The sequence below is a fragment of the Sphaerodactylus townsendi genome, linkage group LG01 (genome assembly GCF_021028975.2).
Source record: "Sphaerodactylus townsendi isolate TG3544 linkage group LG01, MPM_Stown_v2.3, whole genome shotgun sequence".
In the NCBI taxonomy this organism is placed as follows: Eukaryota; Metazoa; Chordata; class Lepidosauria; order Squamata; family Sphaerodactylidae; genus Sphaerodactylus; species Sphaerodactylus townsendi.
In genome coordinates this window covers 159,923,707-159,944,100 of record NC_059425.1, presented here as the reverse complement: position 1 = coordinate 159,944,100, position 20,394 = coordinate 159,923,707, and the positions used below count along the sequence as shown (strand labels likewise).

Genomic DNA, 20,394 nt, shown 5'->3' with positions numbered 1-20,394 from the left:
GCTTTAAGGCTTATAATAAGATATTAAGAATGGTAATTAACTGTGCTGAACTTGCAGTGTAGCAAAGTTGACCTTTTGAAACTGAGATAAGAGACCAGGGGCTGGGAGTAAGATGTGGTTTCAAACTTGACTCCCCAGGTTGCCAACACCATAGAACCACGGCACAACGTTCCTATTAATTCGGCTAATGAAATTATTGCCTTGTCAATTATTGCAAGGGACGGTTTATGACTGCAGAATAAATCTACCATGTTGCCTTAGTGTGATTTGGTTGTATTTATCCTGGCTACTTACAGTGTACAAAACTTCCTTAGTTGATACTTGACAGCTATTGCTATATTTCTGATTGCCATTAACCTATTTTTGTTCTTGATATAATTTAACTTGCCATAACTGATATGAGACATGAATACTACGGTACTTCCTCTCTGAAGAAAATATGCTTTGTTGTTCAGATGTACTATAAAGCCTATGTTAGATTTTGGATATATATGTATTGGGGGCTGGGGATGGAATCAGCCGTACAGAGTGACTGAATACATTAAAGAGTTTGCTGTTGGTTTCCTTTAGAAAATCTGGAAGCCATTATGAGTATATCTGTGGTTTTCATTTTATCTTCTTTTACCTCTGTGTTTTCAAAGGTAGAGGCAATAATGTGCAAGGTTTGTTTTTGCTTTTTGTTTTTGAAAGCATATACTGTGGAAGTTCTCCTCCTCAAATATATAGCAAGAAGGGTTTTTTCTTCAGTTTGTATTCCTTGATGCATGTATTGAGTGCATGGCATTCAGAAATCTAATAATAAGACACTGTAATGGAATAATCCCTTTCCTTTCTGTTCATAGATTGAATTAATAGACAGAGTGGATGACATATATCGCAATACCTCGTGGGATAATGAAAACTTTAAAGGATATGGCATACAGATAGAACAGGTACTTAGACAACTCATGGAATGATGTATAAAACTTTGGTACTATTCCTGTTTGCCAAGTGCATTTAATTAGTTTTACTGAATTATTTCTTCAAGCCATAATACTAAAAATAGGTTATGATGGAGGCTAAGTAGCTTACTAATATTTCTGAATGTTGTTTAGTTTTGTTGCCTACTGACTCTGTGGACCCTCCCCCGGGACCCTTGTAGCTTGTCTATCTGTCTTTGTTCCAATAATGCACGTATTGCTTGATATGACTCCAATGATATTATAAGTCACTGCATGAAAAGAAGCCAGGGCTTAAAAACAATGTGAAACAGCATTCAGCAGCTTGAAATGATAGACATCAAATAGGTCTCAAGCTAGATGCAGACCACAAAGGTAATTTTTAAACAATGAAAGCCCTCATTTAAAACCTTGGTAAAAAGAAATGTTGAAGCCTGGTGCCTAAATATAGGTGAACTTGGCACCAGGTGAGCTGCCAAGGTGGGGGGCAGGGCATTCCAGAGGTGAAATTTCACCTCTGAAAAAAGCCCAGTTTTTGTTTTCCTGCTTTAACTAAATTTAATTAAATTTTTCCTCTTACACTCTATGAGTGGGTGATTTCCTGTGGCAAGAGATGCATAGAGGATGGGGTGCAATGCAGTTTTGGTGTGCCAGACAAGAAGAATAAGAAGAGTTGGATTTATATCCCCCCTTTCTCTCCTGTAAGGAGACTCAAAGGGGCTTACCAACTCCTTTCCCTTTACCCTCATAGCAAACACCCTGTGAGGTAGGTGTGGCTGAGAGAGTTCCAAAGAACTGTGATTAGCCCAAGGTCACCCAGCTGGCGTGTTTTGGAGTGCACAGGCTAATCTGAATTCCCCAGATAAGCCTCCACAGCTTAAGTGGCAGAGCAGGGAATCAAACCCGGTTCCTCCAGATTAGATACACGAGCTCTTAACCTCCTACGCCACTGCTGCTCTCTTATACAAGGAGTATAAGATGCCTGGAGAAACTATATCCCACTGCTTTCCAAGGAAGCATAGTACATTTTTAAAAAATGTTCCATATAGCCCTGCTGGCACCAACAGGGATTAGAAGAGCATGAGTCATGTTCTCCCCAGCAGCTGGGAGATGTTCTTCTTCCAGCAGCTGGTGGCAATGGACCACAGCATTCACATTTTTCTGAGTCTTGTTGCTGCCAGCAGGGTTAGCACATGAAAGAACCTTTGGGGCATTCTGCCATTGCTTGGGGAAAGAGGGTAATACAGCATGACACAATGGGCTGGGAGAGTGAAAAAAATCATGCCCTGCTGTCTACAGCAGTTGAAACAGGCATTTCTCCTCGTCTGTACTCTTCTAAGCATCAGCAGGGGTAGAAAGAGCTCCTCTGCTCTTTTCTTCCACCGGAAAAGTCTCTGTATGTGTGTGTACGGGCACATGTATGTGTGAATATGCGCAAATGCTGGCCTCTGGAGGGCTTGTTGCTCAGGATTCTTCCAAAATCTATAGCCATCCCTGACTGTAGGATAAGAGTGAACAAATCTGGTTAGCTCAGGGGTGTTGAACTCTGGCGCTTCAGATGTTCATGGACTACAATTCCCATCATCCCCTGGGTTAGTGGCTTCTTTATTACAGATTATGAATAACCTACGGGACCGTCTCACCCCATATGTCCCGGGTCGTACCCTCCGCTCCGCGGAGGCAAACTTGCTGGTGGTCCCCTGCCCCTCTATGATGCGGCTGGCCTCCACACGGGCTAGGGCGTTTACTGCCCTGGCCCCTGCCTGGTGGAACGCTCTTCCTCCAGCAGTTAGAGACCCTCTGCGACCTTGTGGAGTTCGCTGAGAGGCCTGTAAAACTGAGCTGTTCCACCGTGGCTTTTGGGGGGACCCGGCCGCTGATTCGGCCCCTTCTTACAAGGTTGCCCTGTTTACTGGCTGTGCACCTGACCATCTGACCATCTGCCAGCCCCCTCCCAGAATTCGTCCACTCCCAGGTCTTGATCGCCAGGGTGTGATGCCAGACGCCCCTTATTATTAATTATTAACTATTTATTGTGGATTGCTGCTGCTATAGTTTTAAGATTTGTATTTTAACTGGGGTTATTTGATTTGTTATGGTTGTTCTTGTTTTGTTGTACACCGTCCTGAGCCCTTCGAGGGTAGGGCGGTTTATCAAATCGAATAAATAATAATAATAATAATAATAATAATAATAATAATAATAATAATAATAATAATAATAATAATAATAATAATAATAATAAATGTGGAGTGGATAGGCTTGAATTAGTAAATGATACCCCTGAAAGGAGGTGGGCCATTATGGTTGAGTTGCAGGATTAATCACAAGGGCGAAAAAGTACGCAATCGCCAACTATTTATCAACTCTTTACCACTACCCCAACATTTTGTTTCTCTGTCAGTCGAGCAACTACTTCTTCAGACATGCTGAAAACATATTTTCTGACCTTTGAATTGTTTAGCGCTTGGTACACCGTTGAATACATTGCACTTATGAATAAGACATAAAGGTTGCAGTTTTAAGTTCATACATCATGCAAAAATGGGTAGCCAAGAGCAGAAGAGCGTGCAAGAGCATCAGTGCTTCAGTTCCTTACCAAGAGAAATCTATATTTAATGCTGTTAGTGCAAATGCTGTGAACTTTGGTTTTGCTTAATCTCTGTAAATGTGCATGGTTGCTTATACCATTGCTTTGTTCTAACTGTCTTCGATGCTGGCAGTCTTGGTCAGTCATACCTTTTGTAAACATTATCTGCTTATGTTGTAAGCTTCCTGATTTAACCGTAACTTTATCACTGATAGCTGAGTCTTAAGACGTTCTACATTGATGTATGAATTCCATCTGATATAGGGCCTGGGCAGCAGAAATGAGGACCCTGTATAGAGCTCTGAAATATACCATTGACGTAGAATTGTTAATGAGATAAAGTTCAGTTATAATTTGCTGTGTGTGTAGATTTTTCTTTCGTAAGTAATTATGAAGTAGATAGAGGTTTCGGGAGCTTTTGCTAATGGGAAACAGAATTTTCTGTAATGGTTGAAAAGTTTCGGCATAGTAAGATTTCCTTTCACTGTATTTACTTAAAAGGAAGCCAATCCTGAATGTAAGATAACAACCCCCCAATAATGTTATGTACAAAAAAATACTATATATGTTAACTTGTATGCAAATGTAAGACCACCCCCACCCCACCCCACCCCCCACACACACCTTATTGATGGCATCCTGGTTAAAAAAAACCCACTAATCTTGCTTTCAAGTAAATACAGTATTTCATATAGTTTAAAGAACAAAAATGATTTAATATAATTACTGTCACTTTCTTTCTTAAATCATCTTACATTATCCTGTTCCTTGTTTCTTGAATAAAGATTATTGTTCACAATGCACCTGAGAATGTATCTGCGGGGCAAAAACATTATAATATGGCAAAAAGTCATCCGAATGAGGCGAAGGATGCTTGGGAGGTGAAGGAGCTGCTGGAGGTATGTGTTTGTATAGCATGTCACTAACTACCGCATTTATAAGCAAGGCATGCGGCCCATCTTTCTTGACTCAAGAAAAGAACAGTAAAAGCTTTAACTGGTACTCCTGAAGAATGGAGGCTTTCAGTTAATTAAATGTGAAGGTTACTCAAGCTTGCTCTGCTGCACTCTTACCCAGAGGAATCCACACAACCAAACTCTGTGCCATTGGGAACATCACAGTGGTAGCTCCCATATCTTCCTGTTCCTGTTGAGCTAAGGAGCTGTCCTACACAGCAGGCAGGCAAGCTCCAAACCACAATGACAGAGTTGGCTCCCAGCAGCTCAAGGCATTCTGGACTTGAAAGAGGCACCCAGTGATGGTGTCAACTGGCAGAACTGGCTATCAGAAGCTGGAGACATCACATGGAGATGAGCTAGCCCTTTGGGTAATGCTAATTAATTGAGTAAGGTTAACCAAGTGTTAGATTCCAAAGGTTTTATTGTATATGATTGAATTACCAAGAAAGAAGCATGCTTTCAAGGGAATAGGTTGAAGAGCTTATTTTAGTCTGGGGCAGGGGTCTGCAACCTGTGGCTCTCCAGATGTTCATGGACTACAATTCCCATCAGCCCCTGCCAGCATGGTCAATTGGCAGGGGCTGATGGGATCTGTAGTCCATGAACATCTGGAGAACAGTAGGCCGCAGATTGCTGACCCCGGTACGAGGAATCCTAAAAAAATGTTATACGTATTTCTGTGGTACAAGATGTAATCAATCTTTTTTCTTTTTTAGAAAATAATTGCCATTGATTTAGAAGGAAGTAGACCTGCATGTTTTTACATTGCAATTTGTCTCGCCTGACAGAGTTCACACTTTTCTCCCCTTTTTGGTTTCTAGCTGCCTAGAGGCTTTGGTATGAGGCGGGATAGAAGTATTTGTAAATTAAGTACATAAAATGGTGGCAAAAAAGTTTCAGGCCATGTCACATGTGGTGTAACTATCTTCACAATATTCATTACACAGAAATCTTTTGAAGATGACTTTCTTTATTTTCTGGGATTTTTAACTTATTTGGTTTTCTTTATGCCAGTAAAGGTATTTGTGCTTGTAACTTATTTGGTTTTCAGTGATAGCTGAAATGTATTTGCAAGGAAAGCATTTCTTCCCACTTGCCTAGGATGGAGTGGGTGACAACCAGCTAGTGATAGTGACACAGGAATCTGCCTGGTCTATTAATCAATTGTAGCTACGTTATGAGGTAAATGTTTTTCCTTCATTAAACCATGTTGACATATCTGTTCCACACAGCAATTCAGCTACGATATAGCAGAGAAGGCAGCTTATGTGTGCCTTGCTCACCTCTTTACATACCAAGACTTTGATTTGGGCACTCTTGGACTGGCTTATGTCGGCTCTCAAAGGCAAAACGGCCATGGTGGTATCTGTCCAAAAGGTAACATTTCTTTCCTAGTTATTAGGACTTTTTTTCTTTTTGTACTCATTCAATGATGCAGAAGTGCCTAAAAATGAAACACCCAACATAGATGCTTTTAACATCATTTTGTGGTTTAGAAACTGACCCTTGAACCAAAGTGCTTTGTGTGAGTAGGATATGGCTTAAAAGAAGCCTTTACAGGCTAGCACTGAGTACTAGAAGGAATGTGACTGAAATGGTGCCTCCCATCTGCTGTTGTCTTGAATGAGAGTATTAGTTGGGGCCATACTGTGCCTGGTGTGCACTCTGTGTTTTCCGCCCCCTGCCCCACCCTCTCTGCACCCCCCTGCCCACCCCTCCCCACACACACTTACCTTAGTTCATCCTGGAAAAGCAGCCTGTTCCCTTTAGGTTGAAAATGGCCTGGTGGGAACTACACTTCCCATGAGTATCCTGGGGACTCCCAGGGTCTCCTGAAGGAAGATGTGATTCAGGCAGCTTTTAGCCTGAAGGGAACAAGCTGCTTCTCCAGCCTGCATTGTTTCCAATACAGTGTAGAATTGTGGAGCTCGATGAAGTGGGGTGCTGCGAGGGAAATTTTTCTGCTCCCTGTCATATGCGCCCAGTGCAGGCGCACTTCCACATCCCCCCCCCTGGTAGCTTCACCTCTGGTCTAGACATTTGTGCTACCAGGCACTCCTAGATTAGTGATCAGTGGCAGAGAATGTGTTCATCAGAGACTAATGTGGCAATTGCAAGACAGCATTAAAGGAAGCTCCAGCTCCTTTCATATGAGAAACAAAGGTTCTCATGCAGACATTGTACACATTAACAGTGAAGTCCTATAACTTTGACTTGATGCCCTCTCTTATTCCTGCAGCTTATTACAATACGGCTGCTGGGAAGGATGTGTACCTCAACAGTGGCTTAACCAGCACAAAGAACTATGGCAAAACTATCCTCACTAAAATTTATAGTAAAAAAAAATGAATTGAGATCCTGTACATGGTGAGCATTGGCTTAAATTAATGTCTTGGAGCCCGTCTTCAGTGTTTATCCAGCAGTATCTGGAATGCTGGTACATTACATTTGATACACTAAATAATAAGAGTTTCTCAGTTTAGAACGAATTGCCTACCTGAAGTCAGAGAGCCAGATTTGTATGACCAGTGTTTATATTGCCTTATATCAAAGCTCTGGCCTCAGATTGGAAGTTGAAGGCAGGATTGTGCAATGGTTTCATTTAGTCATTTTCAACCAGTGTTGAGCACTCTTTTTAAGATCATAGGATCATAGAGTTGGAAGGGACCACAAAGACCATCAAGACCAACCCCTTGCCATGCAGGACCACACAACCAAAGCACTCCTGACATATGCTCATCCAAAGTATGGGCTTTCTGTGTAGAAATGTGTCCGTTCATTCTCTACCTTTGCATTCTGTCCACTTTGCCTAGAAAAAACCAAGATGGGTAGCTGCCTTTATCCTGCACTGAGTTTTCAAGGAGCAAGGCTGATATGACAGCTTTTGTTGGTCTCAGTAATTTCTAGTTTTAGAGCAAGGAGGTGATACCCCTTGCCTGATTTCCTGTTTTGTTCCACAGAGGCTGCAGTAATAGGGGCATGGACGTAGGTAAGGGGGGGTTTCGGGTTTTGAACCCCATCTCATGTGTCGAAGTCTCGCCCACCCGTTGTGGGTTTTTTAAACATTTTAGTGCATTTTCGGTTTTTGGCCTGCAGGGTGCGCATTGTTTGGGCTAGCAGCACCAAACTTCTTCCCGGTATTGTTTGGGAGATCTGTCCTGATACTACCTTCACTCCAGGTTTGGTGAGGTTTGGTTCAGGGGTCCAAAGTTATGGACTCCCAAAGGGGGTTCCCCATCCTCCATTTTTTCCAATGAGAGCTAATAGAAGATAGGGCTACACCTTGAGGGTCCATGCTTTGGACTATGAGCTCTTTCTCCTGAGACTACAATATTGGTATCAATAAGAGACTCTCCGATGATACCTGCACAGGTTTGAGTGAAGAAGTTTGGTTCAGGGGGTCCAAAGTTATGGACCCCTCAAAGGAGTGTAGCCCCATCTTCTATTAGCTCCCATTGGCCAAACAATGGAGGATGGGGAGCACCTTTGCTGGGGAGTCCATATGGCACTTTGGGATCCCCCCCCTGAAACCCAAAACTCTCACCCTGAAACATGGGATGTATTATCAAGGGAGAGTCTCTTATTTGATACCACCCAGGTTTAATGAGGATTATGGGTCCACTTGAGTCCAAAGAGCTATGGACTGCGCAAAGGGGTGCCCCCACCATCCCCTATTGTTTCCCCAATGGGAGGGCTTAATAGGAGATGGGGGGCTACGCCTTTGAGGAGTCCATAACTGAACCCCCACAGAACCAAACTTCACCAAACCTGGGTGGTATCATCAGGAGGAGACTCCTAAAAGATACCCTGAGGTTTGGTGCTTCTAGCTAACCATTGCACCCACCTGACAGCAGACACCCCTCAAATTTCCCTCTAGATTCTCCTTTTAGAAATCCACCCTCTAAATGGGATTTAAAGGGGAGAATCTGAATCCTCAGTTTAGAAGAAGAAGAAGAGTTTGGATTTATATCCCCCCTTTCTCTCCTGTAGGAGACTCAGGGAGCTTACAATCTCCTTGCCCTTGCTCCTTACAACAAACACCCTCTGTCAGGTGGATGGGGCTGAGAGAGCTCCTAAAAAGCTGTATGACCAGCCCACAAGGTCTGGCCAGCTGGCTGGCATGTGTGTGGGAGTGCACAGGCTAATCTGAATTCCCCAGATAAGCTCTCCACAGCTCAGAGAGTGGCAAGAGCAAGGGGAATCCAAACCGGTTCCTCCAGATTAGAATGCACCTGCTCTTAACCACTACGACACATGCATTGAAAGTGATGTGCTGTTTCAGGGTGGGGGGATAATCCCACCCCAAAAGAGCATCACTTTCAATGATATTTAATCCAGGGACCCCAGATTCTCCCTTTAAGGTGGATTTAAAAAAGGAGAATTTGGGCTCTCCTAGTTTAAACACCATTGAAAGTGATGCTGTTTGGGGGGGTGAATTCCAGCATCACAGCTGACTGCCCCATGAAGAAAACTCAGATTTTGCACCGAGGCTCCATTTTTTCCCTCTATGCCTCTGCCCAGTAGAGGGGAGGGCAGAGCAGTGGGCAGGGCAGTTCTCGCCATCCCGACCTCAGAGAGCTGCTTTTATAAAGCTAGGCCAGAAGTGGGACTTGGGGAGAGGTGTGTGGCCATGCCCTAGAGGCGGGGAGAAGGGTGTGGCCAGCCCCCGAGACCCCCCCCCCCTCTAAAAATCTTTACCTACGTCCCTGAATAGGGGGCTGTTGTATTTATTCTTATCTGCCAGTATTCGGTCTAGCTTGCAAAGATGTAATGGTAAGGCAGAAAAGAATCCATGCTGGATTCTTAGGCCCCTTCCTCACATACAGAATAATGCACTTTCAATCCACTTTCACAATTATTTGCAAGTGGATTTTGCTATTCTGCACAGCTGCAAAGTGGATTGAAAGTGCATTATTCAGCATGTTCGGAAGGGGCCTTAGATTGGTGCTGTAAGTTAACATTGTAGAACAGGCTTAAAGAGATGAAAGTGCTTAAGATGGCACTTCAGATGCTACAGTGCTTTCTTTTAGATGCCAGGCCAAAATGTTTCTGTTCATCCAGGCTTTTAATTAAAGGATTGATCTTTTAATATTGCTTTATTCTGTAAGCTGATATTTTGAGCTTTCAGTCATATGTTTTTATGTTGTGCATGATTTTAATGCTAAGTTTTAATATCTTTTGATGTTTTGTTTTTTATTATTTTGAAAGCCTTCTTAGCCCGGTTCCTGGAGAGGCCGTATTAAACTGTAATGAATAAATAAAATCCATCAGTGCAGTAGGACGACCACAAAAATTTGGAACTGTGCCAAAAAGGTGTCAGACACTATGTCTTACATAGTGCAAAAAAGAATGGCAGAAGTAGAAAAAAATTAGGAAGATCAAGATAATAAACAGTGGAGCTGTCTGCAATGCCTTCAGAGGAGAGCGACTCATAAATTGAAAAATAAACAAACAGAAATCCTGTTTCCTTTAAGCGCTCCCTATTCCTTTATACCAAAGCCTTATTTCCAATGCTCTCCTGAACAATTCAGTTCCATAGTTCGCAGAATGACAGAAGTTTGGGACCCTCCCTGATCTACCTTGGCAAGGTTGTTCCACAAAGTGAGAGCCGCAACAGGGAACACACAGTTTTGGGCATGCATCAATCTTACCCATTTGCATTTTGGCATCTTCAGAAGACTTTGCTCAGAGGGGAAATGTTCTGATTCTGATTTTTCTGGAAAACCACTGATGCCAAAACTTTAGTCACAAAATTAGGCAAGACTGGAGTATTGACTATTAACATTCATTTTCTCAGATACAAGCCTGTATCAAAAGATTTTATCCATAGCCTGCAAATGTCATTCCATTCTGTTCCATACAGGCACATTTCCAACATGTGTTTCTTTTTCATAACCAGGAAGCAGACTTGGTTACTACTCATGAGCTGGGGCACAACTTTGGGGCAGAACATGATCCCGATAATATGCCAGAGTGTGCCCCAACTGAAGATCAGGGAGGAAAATACGTTATGTATCCAATTGCTGTGAGTGGGGATCATGAAAACAACAAGGTATAGTAAAGATTTTGTTTAATTTGTGCCTGTGTGTATTTGTCACTCCCTATGTTAACCAAGTATTTGTCCTTAGTGGAAAATCACAGGCTAGGATTGTACCATTTGCACAAAACCCTAATAAAGTGTAGGAGAAATTATTTAAAACGAAATTGCTGTTCTCCTCTAAAACTGGTTTGGGATTCTGAACCACAGGACCACAAGAGGTGCAGAGTTCAAGGCAGGACTTCGGAGTGATTCCTTTTGACAGTGTGACTCCTTCCTTGACAGCAGAGTGGCAATAGTTATAAATAAGCTGTGTGTGGAATCCCACTGCTGAATCAGAATGGTTTTGTTAGGAAGTAAACCATTGGTGGCAGAACCTTTGGCACTCCAGATGTTATGGACTACAATTCCCATCAGCCAATTGGCCATGCTGGCAGGGGCTGATGGGAATTGTAGTCAATAACATCTTCTGGAGTGTAAGGAGAATTAACTTCCTTCCACTAAATCTCATTTGTCTTCAGAGTAAACCATATCCTGTTATGTATCCTGTTGTCCCTGAATTGATAGAGAGGGACTCTTGTGCAGTATTAAAATCTCTTCAAGGAAAGACAAGGTGATCAATGCTTTGGGAAGTGGTGGTTGACTTTAGTTATAAGAATCATGTGTGAAGTTATGATGCAGGTGTTTGTGCACCAAAACTCTACTTCAAACCAGGATGATGCAACGTCCTTCAAGTGCATTCGGCATGTACCTTTCAAGTAATCTCACTGGCAAACCTTGCATTATGGCATCCTTATCACATTATATGTAGCTGACAACTACTCGTTTTAGATTTGCTGAAATTGTTATAGTAGTGCAGTCTAGCAGTATGCTGGCTGGGAAAGGGCATGGAATTAAATTTTAAAAAATTTCAAGGCACAGAATCTAACCAAGGCAAACTGGCAGCTGATACCAAACCCTGTCAAACTAACAATGAAAGAAAAGCAGTCCTGGGGGCCTTAAAATGCGGAGTCCTGATATTCCTGATTATTCCCAAATATTTGTAGAATTTTTCAGGACCAGTTTACTGTGTTCCTGGGTACCATCTGAGTACCAGAATATAGTGTTTTATTAGCATTTTCTGGACAGTTATTCAGACTGGAAATATTTGACTGCGTGTTTCTAGTACAGTCCAATGAACCTATTTCCTTTTGGCTTTGAATTTCGCTTTGATTTCTTGTGGAGGCATGGCTGTTTTTGACTGCAGCCCTTCCCAGGAGCTTATAGCACAAAACTATATCCTGGCAACACTCTACTATGGGCATTTTCCTGTTGTAGTGGAGACGCTTATATCCACAAGGGTACAGGTGTCAAACTCGCGACCCTCCAGATGTTATGACTACAGTTCCCATCATCCCCTGCCAGCATGATACTGGCAGGGGATGATGGGAAGTGTAGTCCATAACATCTGGAGAGCCGCGAGTTTGACACCTAGGCATTAGGGTGATTGAGATGTTATAAGGAAGTTTACGTGATTCTACAAACATACTCTAGAACAGTGGTTCTCAACCTGGGGGTCGAACGACCCTTTCACAGGGATCGCCTAAGACTCTCTGCATCAGTGTTCTCCATCTGTAAAATGGACAAATGTTAGGGTGTGGGGTCACCACAACATGAGGACCTGTATTAAATGGTCGCGGCATTAGGAAGGTTGAGAACCATTGCTCTAGAAAAATCCCACTGAAGCCTGACTCAGGGGTGTCCAACTCTGGTGCTGTAGATGTTCATGGACTACAATTCCCATCAGCCCCTGCTGGCATGGCCAATTGGGGCTGATGGGAATTGTAGTCCATGAACATCTGCAGTGCCAGAGTTGGACACCCCTGGCCTAACTGAATTGCATGGAGCTAGAAATTGTGGTCAGTGCTTCTCACATAGATTTGTCCTGGTGTGGCCCCTGGGCAGTCTGTGTTCTGTTTATGTGCAAATCCAATCAGCGCATTACAAATTACTCAGATCAATGATACTCTTAGGAACCTGAATTCTGGGCTAGGTTCATTATCTCATGCACGCTCATATATCTGTAAGGTATAGATAATTGTGAATGATTATTTCTGACTTCTGCTGTTTCCTTCTCTCCCACCCTGCAACGATTCCAGATGTTTTCGAACTGCAGTAAACAATCCATCCTTCGAACTATTGAAACCAAAGCTCCGGAGTGCTTCAAAGAGCACAACAACAAAGTGTGTGGCAACTCCAGAGTAGATGAAGGCGAGGAGTGTGACCCCGGCCTCTTGCATCTGCACGTTGACCCTTGCTGCACATCTGAGTGCAAACTGAAACCAAATGCAACATGCAGGTAAGGTGGCTGCTGGGAATGGGAGAGCCATGATTGCAAGAAAGGTGTGGAGTGAAGCAGTTAGCAGGTGCTTGTGTTTGTGTTTCAAACAGAAGAAGCATCATTATGCCTCCATTATGTTGTATGTAAGGAAAGACGAATGGAAAAAGGCAAGCTAGATTCAAGTCCAATAGTATGTTCAGGACCAACAAGAGTTTGAGGGTATGTGCTCTCGAGATTCAAAGCTGTCAGGCAGAAAGGAAAAGGCAAGAGATCAATTGAAGGGAGCCTCCCTGAATCAAAAGTACTATAACCAGTGTAGTGTAGTGGTTAAGAGCAGGTTGATTCTAATCTGGTGAATCGGGTTTGATTCCCCACTCCTCCACCTGAGTGGCTGAGGCTTATCTGATGAACCAGATGTGTTTCCGCACTCCTGCATTCCTGCTGGGTGACCTTGGGCTACTCACAGTTCTTCGGAACTCTCTCAGCCGCACTTACCTCACAAGGTGCCTGTTATGGGGAGAGGAAGGGGAAGGAGTTTGTAAGCCACCATGAGTCGTATAAATCCAAACTTCTTCCTCATCTTTTTCTTTATGCATACCCTTATAGCTATCTATTACATTTATTTTCCAAGTTTTTTCCTGATCCTTCTGTGAATTTGTAAACTGACAATTCACACATCTGGATTAATTGATTCTTTCTTCTACTGCTTCTCCACCCACTTTTATAGTGATCGTAACAGCCCCTGCTGTAAAGGATGCCTGTTTGAAAGCGCGCTGAAGAAGTGCCAAGAAGCTATCAATGCTACTTGTAAGGGGGAGTCGTATTGCACAGGTGTGTTATTGCATCTTTTTATTTGGGAGGGACTGATGGGAATTGTAGTTCATGAACATCTGGAGGGCCACGAGTTTGACACCCCTGCTCTAGACCCTTTTCAGTCTGGTTGCAGGCTACGCTATGAAACGGGAGGGGAGCTGTTTTTTAAGATAGGGGCACCAAATTTGCACTGTAGGTGGTGGTGACTCTCCTTAGAAGGACTGCCACATTTGGTAAAGTTTGTGTAAGGGGTCAGTTTTATTTGCCCCCTTTTTTGCCTCTACCTTAAACCCCCCAAGCCTTGCAAAGATAACTCATGGAGTATAGTGAAGCTGATTTTTTTCATCCCCCCCCCTAAAACCCCCCCACAAAAACAAAAACTTATTATGAGGATTTAGCTTTTTGGGGAAATCCTGAAAATTTTCAAGTGTAATATACCTGAATGTATTTAAAAACTGATTTTGGGGAGGAGGGGTTGTACACCCCTACTGCTTAATGTGTCATATTCATATTTATGTGTCAGTTTTTTCTGGTGGTTCCAGACTTCTAAAATCCTAATATATTGGTTAATGAGTGTTTAATTTTATTGTTTGTATTGACTCACTATGTATCACCTTGAGTCCCTGTGAGAAAGGCAGACTGTAAGTAACATGGTGGGGAAAGCATACATTATTTGGCACGTGTGCAAGCTGCTGGAGATGGTGGGAACAATCTACAGTAATACACTTTTCGTTGGCTCTTAATCACGCTCTTTCCCCCCTGTACCTCTGCCTATGCTATTTTCTTTCCTTGAACAGGTTTTTTTCTTCTGAGCTACCAATCTGCAATCTGTGGGACTCTCTAGAGACTCCTCCCAAAGGGTCCCAAGCTGCAAAGAGCCTTTTTTGTTTTTGTTTTTTTGCTGGCTTTGGAAGGACCTGTTGCTAGCATGAATACATAGAAGGCAAGGCTACCACACTTCCTTGCACACTTGCTGAACAGAGCAGTGGGACAGTAAGACTCAGTCACTTAGTGGTGGAGAGGATTCCTCCATGATTCTCACCTTTGCTTTGTTCCTCATTGTGGTTCATCTCCTGTCTCTTGCCTTCTGTTTCATGTCCCTGGCTTTCTTTCAGGCTACAGTGCTGGCTTTGACTCCCGGAAAGTCCTAACTTGGGCTGCTTCTGCACAGCCAAAAAACCAGCGCCCTAGGGATGGTAAAAACGCCGTCCCCGGGGCACTGTTTGCACAGTTGTGTTCAACCGGTGCAAAGACACAGCTAAGGTTTTTCAAAAGCGGCGTCTTCCCACCAGCACGGTGCAAAGCACACTGGCATGAGGGTGCTGCTTTTGGCCCCTGAGGTTTCCTGTTTACTTACCTCTCCTCCCGGCGCAGCTCTGGATGGCTGGAGGACACACCCACGCTGCCCTCCGACCCCTGGAGTTTGGAGGGCAGCATGGGTGTGTCCCTCCAGTTGTCCAGAGTTGCGCAAGGAAAGAAGGTGGTAAACGCTGGAGACGACTTCCGATCAGGATCGGACTCCGTGCAGAGTAAGCCTCTGCACCCGAGTCACAGCAGCTTTCAGGAAGGGCCACCCTTGCGTTACTGTCTTGCAGCGAAAGCGGTCCCGAAGCTCCACTGGCATGAATTGTGCCAGTGGAGAGCCATTTCCTGCCGATGTGCAGAAACGGCTTCTGCCACCTTTCTGCCATGTGATCTTTTTGAGATGTGGAAAGATTGAAGAACCCTGTTCTAGATGCTCTCCATCTCCCATTTGGCATCCATGGTAGAAAGCTTTCAGTTGAGATCTTCAGATCTGTGTTATCAAGAAACTTGTGAAGACTTCTTGTTTCTCTCAGTAACCCATGGAAGTTACCTGTTAGTCTCCAAACATGCTCGGACTAAGCAGTGGCTCTTCCTTGTCAAATCTGTTCATAGGCAATAGCAGTGACTGTCCTCCTCCTGGGAATGCTCCGGATGACACTGTCTGCGTGGATTTGGGAAAGTGCAAAGATGGAGGATGTGTACCATTCTGTGAGAGGGAAAAGAACCTCCGTTCATGTGCTTGTAATGGTGAGCTTCCCTTTGAAAATGCCCTTGAACTCTGAATAGAGGCTACCCTTGTGTATCTTCTCCATTACCTATAAATCAAAGGGATGTGCATGTAAGCACTTTCACAGATGCACCCCTAATTGTGGTTTCAGGATGTTTAGGCCTATGTATACGTAAGCATGATGGAGGCAGTATTCAACTTTCCTTTGCTGTTTTCCTTCTGCAAACTCTGTCATCACCCCAAACTGTAACTTAGGCTCATTCCGCACATGCAGAATAATGCACTTTGAAACTTCTTTCAGTGCTCTTTGAAGCTGTGCGGAATAGCAAAACCCACTTGCAAACAGTTGTGAAAGTGGTTTGAAAACACATTATTTTGCGTGTGCGGAAGGGGCCTTAATCTGCAGGGAGAAAATATAAAGCTTCCTCTTCCAGGGAAGACGAATAGGCAAATAGCAGCTTTGATCCAAGTGGAAGAAGTCAATAGCAAGGTCCCTTCCCATACAGAGTGTGCATATGGTTCTTGTGTGTGTGCACGTGCTCGGTGTACATACACATGGAAGAGGAGCAGTAGGTGGGAAAGGATGCTGGGGAGATGCTTGCCAGATCAAAGGTTCAGAGAGCCAGTGTGGTGTAGTAGTAAAGAGCAGGTGGATTCTAATCTGGAGAACCGGGTTGGGTTCCCCACTCCTCCACCTGAGTGGTGGAGGCTTATCTGGTGAACCATATGTGTTTCCACACTCCTACATTCCTGCTGGGTGACCTTGGGCTAGTCACAGTTCTCTGAGAAATCTCTCATCTGCACCCCCCTCACAAGGTGTCTGTTGTGGGGAGAGGAAGGGAAAGGAGCTTGTAAGCCACCTTCAGTCTCCTTACAGGAGGGAAAGGTGGGGCATAAATCCAAACCCCTCCCCCTCTTCTTCTTTTTGTGTGCTGTCTCCTCCACATAAGAGGAAGAGGTGAAAGATGCTTTAAATATGTAAAAGATATGTAAATATGTAAAAAATATGTTAAATATGTTTTTAAAAAGGGCCTATGAGTTAGATTTAATTGCTTAAAGTGTGACTGCCCCACAGGGAGCAGCAGTGGCGTAGGAGGTTAAGAGCTCGTGTATCTAATCTGGAGGAACCGGGTTTGATTCCCAGCTCTGCCGCCTGAGCTGTGGAGGCTTATCTGGGGAATTCAGATTAGCCCATACACTCCCACACACGCCAGCTGGGTGACCTTGGGCTAGTCACAGCTTCTCGGAGCTCTCTCAGCCCCACCTACCTCACAGGGTGTTTGTTGTGAGGGGGGAAGGGCAAGGAGATTGTAAGCCCCTTTGAGTCTCCTGCAGGAGAGAAAGGGGGGATATAAATCCAAAAACTCTCTCTTCTCTTCAGCCAATCCTTTCTCTTATTTTCTGTTTTTCATGCCTGATGTATTTCAGTGCCGGTCTTTCACCCCACTTACATTTTTATTATTTGGCTCATTGGTTCCATCACTTCTTTGACTGCACCGTTGTTGCTTGTTTTTCAACCAGACAGTTGTTAGAATCAACAAGGGGAAATGACTCCCCTTTGCATAACGGGCAATTAAGTAAAAAGCAGCTGTGAAAAAACAGGTTGTCTTGCTTAATTTCAGAAACGGACCACTCCTGTAAGGTCTGCTGTCGTGATGATCATGGGAGATGCAACCCATATGTTGATGCCAACCAGAATTTCTTGTATTTGAGGAAGGGGAAGCCGTGCACTGTGGGATTCTGTGACATGAATGTGAGTTATATACACTTGACTGGGGAAGATACTTTGGCTGTCCCTGCTGCCCTCAAAGGTTCTGTTCCTGCCTGCTGCTGGATGTTGGCATCAAACCATGAACTTTGTTGCATCACGTTCTCAAATATCTTGGCATGGTGTGAAGCACATCTTTCTGTAGCGTACCTCTGAAGACGGAGATCCTGTGGCTTGTTTGGGAGGTCTGGCAGAGGGCTTCCAGCTGCCGAGATTTGGTGATGCAGCATTACGTCTAGCCGCACCTGTTAAGAGCCCGGGTGTGAAACTGGTTCCCTTTCTATGGAGGCCCAGGTCACCAATACGACGAGGGTCACCTTTTATCATCCTCAGCAGGCTACACAGCTGGTCCCCTACCTATCCCACCCTGACTTAGCCACAGTGATCCATGCGACCGTCACGTCCAGGCTAGATTATTGTAACTCACTCTAAGTTTGCCTGCCCTTGAGACCGAAACTAACATTGGTTCAGAATGCAGCTGCTAGACTTCTCACTGGTACATTGGTGAGAGAACCGTAGCATCTGGGCTCCCGCAGCTGCAGTGGTTGCTAGTGGAATTACAAATCAGGTATAAGGTTTTATTTTAACCTTCAAGGCCCTGTGCGGTCTGGGACCATTGTACTTGCCAAAATACATTACCCTTTACTGCCCATGGAAGAGACTTCTGTCCTCTGATAAAAATCTTCTAGTACTCCCTGGCCCATTGTAAAAAGAAGCAAACCATAGTCTGCGTTTACAAGCTATCAAAGGGATATCACACCATAGGCAGAGCACTCACAGGGACATGTGGAGTCATATGTCCCTGGGCCCATGCCAGCTGGTCACATGGGGGCAGAGAATCACCACCCACACCACCCCCCTTGGGCTCGCGTCACCAAGCTGCTCCTTCAGCCGGCAGAGTCTCTGCTGGCTGAAGGAGCAACTTGGCTGGGCCGCCGCCAGGTACCCCTCAGCCCCCGCAAAGTAAGTGGGGCATGGGGGGCCGGGGTACCCAGAGCAGTTGTTGCCCTGGGCTCTATTTCTCCCCCTCCTACGCCTCTATCACACAAGTTTGCTTTACAGAACCTCTAGAATCTTTGCAAGGTCAGAGTCTTCCTCACATCCACAGGAATCTTATTTCACAGCACAGGTCACCCACCAAGAAAACACGTGTTTGAACAACGATAGTTCCTGCTAACCAGAATGAAGGAGCTGCCGCTAACCTAGTCTGATGATCAGGCATGCCTTGTGGGGCACATTTGGCTTCTGCACCCATTAAAATGGCTTCTCTCTTCCATTCCAGTGAACCCTATCTCTTCTCTCATGATGATTTGGCTGAAATGTCTGTTGTATTAGCAAGGTTTTCTTAACTAAATATTGTGTCTTACAGGGTAAATGTGAGAAGCGAGTTCAGGATGTGATTGAACGACTTTGGGTTTTCATTGATCAACTTAGCATTAACACATTTGGTAAGCTATGTTTATTTTGCATCTTGAAATCCAGTTTTTCTTCTGATCCCTCTTGTGTTCTTTGCGTGAAATATCTTGATTTATGTATGTGAAAACAGGTTTCTATATCAGATCCTTATCTCATGAGCACTGACACACATTATCTTGTAGCCGCAGTTTGAAAGTAAAGTGCAAAACTGCATTTATTTTCATGTAAGAGGTTGAACTGTAAAAACATGCCATTTGAAGAGGCAAGGGCCTCTTCTAGGCTGGAGGGTTTGAGGCATGATGTCTAGCCTCAGAGCATAATCAGAGAAACAGACAATATAAGAGCTGCATGTAACATCTTTTGTAATTCCTGCAGTAGTTTAAAATACCATGTAGCCTATTTAATGACATTCATCTACAATACTTTTAGCGTTTTTAAAGTTTTCAAATCTGAGGCCCTGAACTGTAGTTTGACTTAGATTGTGCGTAAGCCAACCTTACCATACAACATTAATGTTCATTGTGGTATGCGTCCACGTATTGCTGCTACAATTCTGTTTCAGTCTTTTTCTTATTAAAGGCATCAGTGATGCAATGATTGAGAACACATCTCTTACTTGAGTAGTGTTCTGTTTCCACCTGCAGCCAGTTGGGTAGATCAGGAAACTTGCTAACCATATGTGAAAATGGTTCTTTATTTGCTATTATATGCCAATAAAGGCTTGTGTTGTGTTGTGTTGTGTGCTATTGATTACCAGCTATAGGATGCAGTTATAGTATGTTAAAACGAGACTCAAAATTTATTTTTTTTAAATGTACATCATGCCAGCAGGACTCTTGACTTTGTATAAATTAAAAGATGTAGAATGTCAGGCCTGATACTGGAAATAGTATTAAACAACTGTAAAATTCATTTGAAAAAAAGAAGGTGAATTCTTCCTGCACTATTGCTAAGTGAATGAAAGTTTGTAGTATTGGCTAAAGATGTGATTCTAATGCTGTTTTTTAAAAAACAGGAAAGTTTCTTGCAGACAACATAGTAGGATCAGTGGTTGTTTTCTCCTTGCTATTTTGGATTCCTCTGAGCATTCTTGTACATTGTGTGGTGAGTAGAGTGAATTTTAAGGCATTGACTTAATTTGGTTTAAACTGGATGTATTCAGGAGTCTAAAATGAAGTAAAATGTCTTGCAAGTTATGGTGAGCTCAGTAATTGTGATCCACTTGGTTTTTCTCACAGATCATAATGTTTAAAAGAAAGACAATATGAGGGGTCTCTTTTATTCACTTTCTCCCCTCCCACTAAACACATCTGTGCACATCTGGTTCCTAGCATGTACAGGCTGTTAAATGCTGACTGTTTCTTCCAGCCCAATATATACAAAATAATCCTGATGTCCATGCACTTTGTTGTATGGCAGGGAATTTAGATAGTCTGAATTAACAACTGATGACATTAGTAGTTTATGAGATGTGATTTTCTAACCATGGAAACAAAGTTTTTTGTGAGTTTCTCTCCTCCC

The 20,394-nt window shown here is 43.6% G+C and overlaps 1 protein-coding gene across 1 annotated transcript in view; it reads left to right on the top strand.

Annotated features, from left to right (window-relative positions):
* ADAM17 (ADAM metallopeptidase domain 17) overlaps nt 1-20,394 on the top strand; it is a 33,423-nt gene that overhangs the window by 9,226 nt on the left and 3,803 nt on the right. Inside the window, exons 7-17 of the mRNA XM_048498452.1 lie at nt 843-932; nt 4,314-4,427; nt 5,720-5,864; nt 6,727-6,813; nt 10,385-10,539; nt 12,663-12,862; nt 13,572-13,675; nt 15,575-15,709; nt 17,312-17,442; nt 18,827-18,905; nt 19,889-19,977. Coding sequence (XP_048354409.1) covers nt 843-932; nt 4,314-4,427; nt 5,720-5,864; nt 6,727-6,813; nt 10,385-10,539; nt 12,663-12,862; nt 13,572-13,675; nt 15,575-15,709; nt 17,312-17,442; nt 18,827-18,905; nt 19,889-19,977 — 1,329 coding nt within the window. The remainder of the gene's footprint in view (nt 1-842; nt 933-4,313; nt 4,428-5,719; nt 5,865-6,726; nt 6,814-10,384; nt 10,540-12,662; nt 12,863-13,571; nt 13,676-15,574; nt 15,710-17,311; nt 17,443-18,826; nt 18,906-19,888; nt 19,978-20,394) is intronic.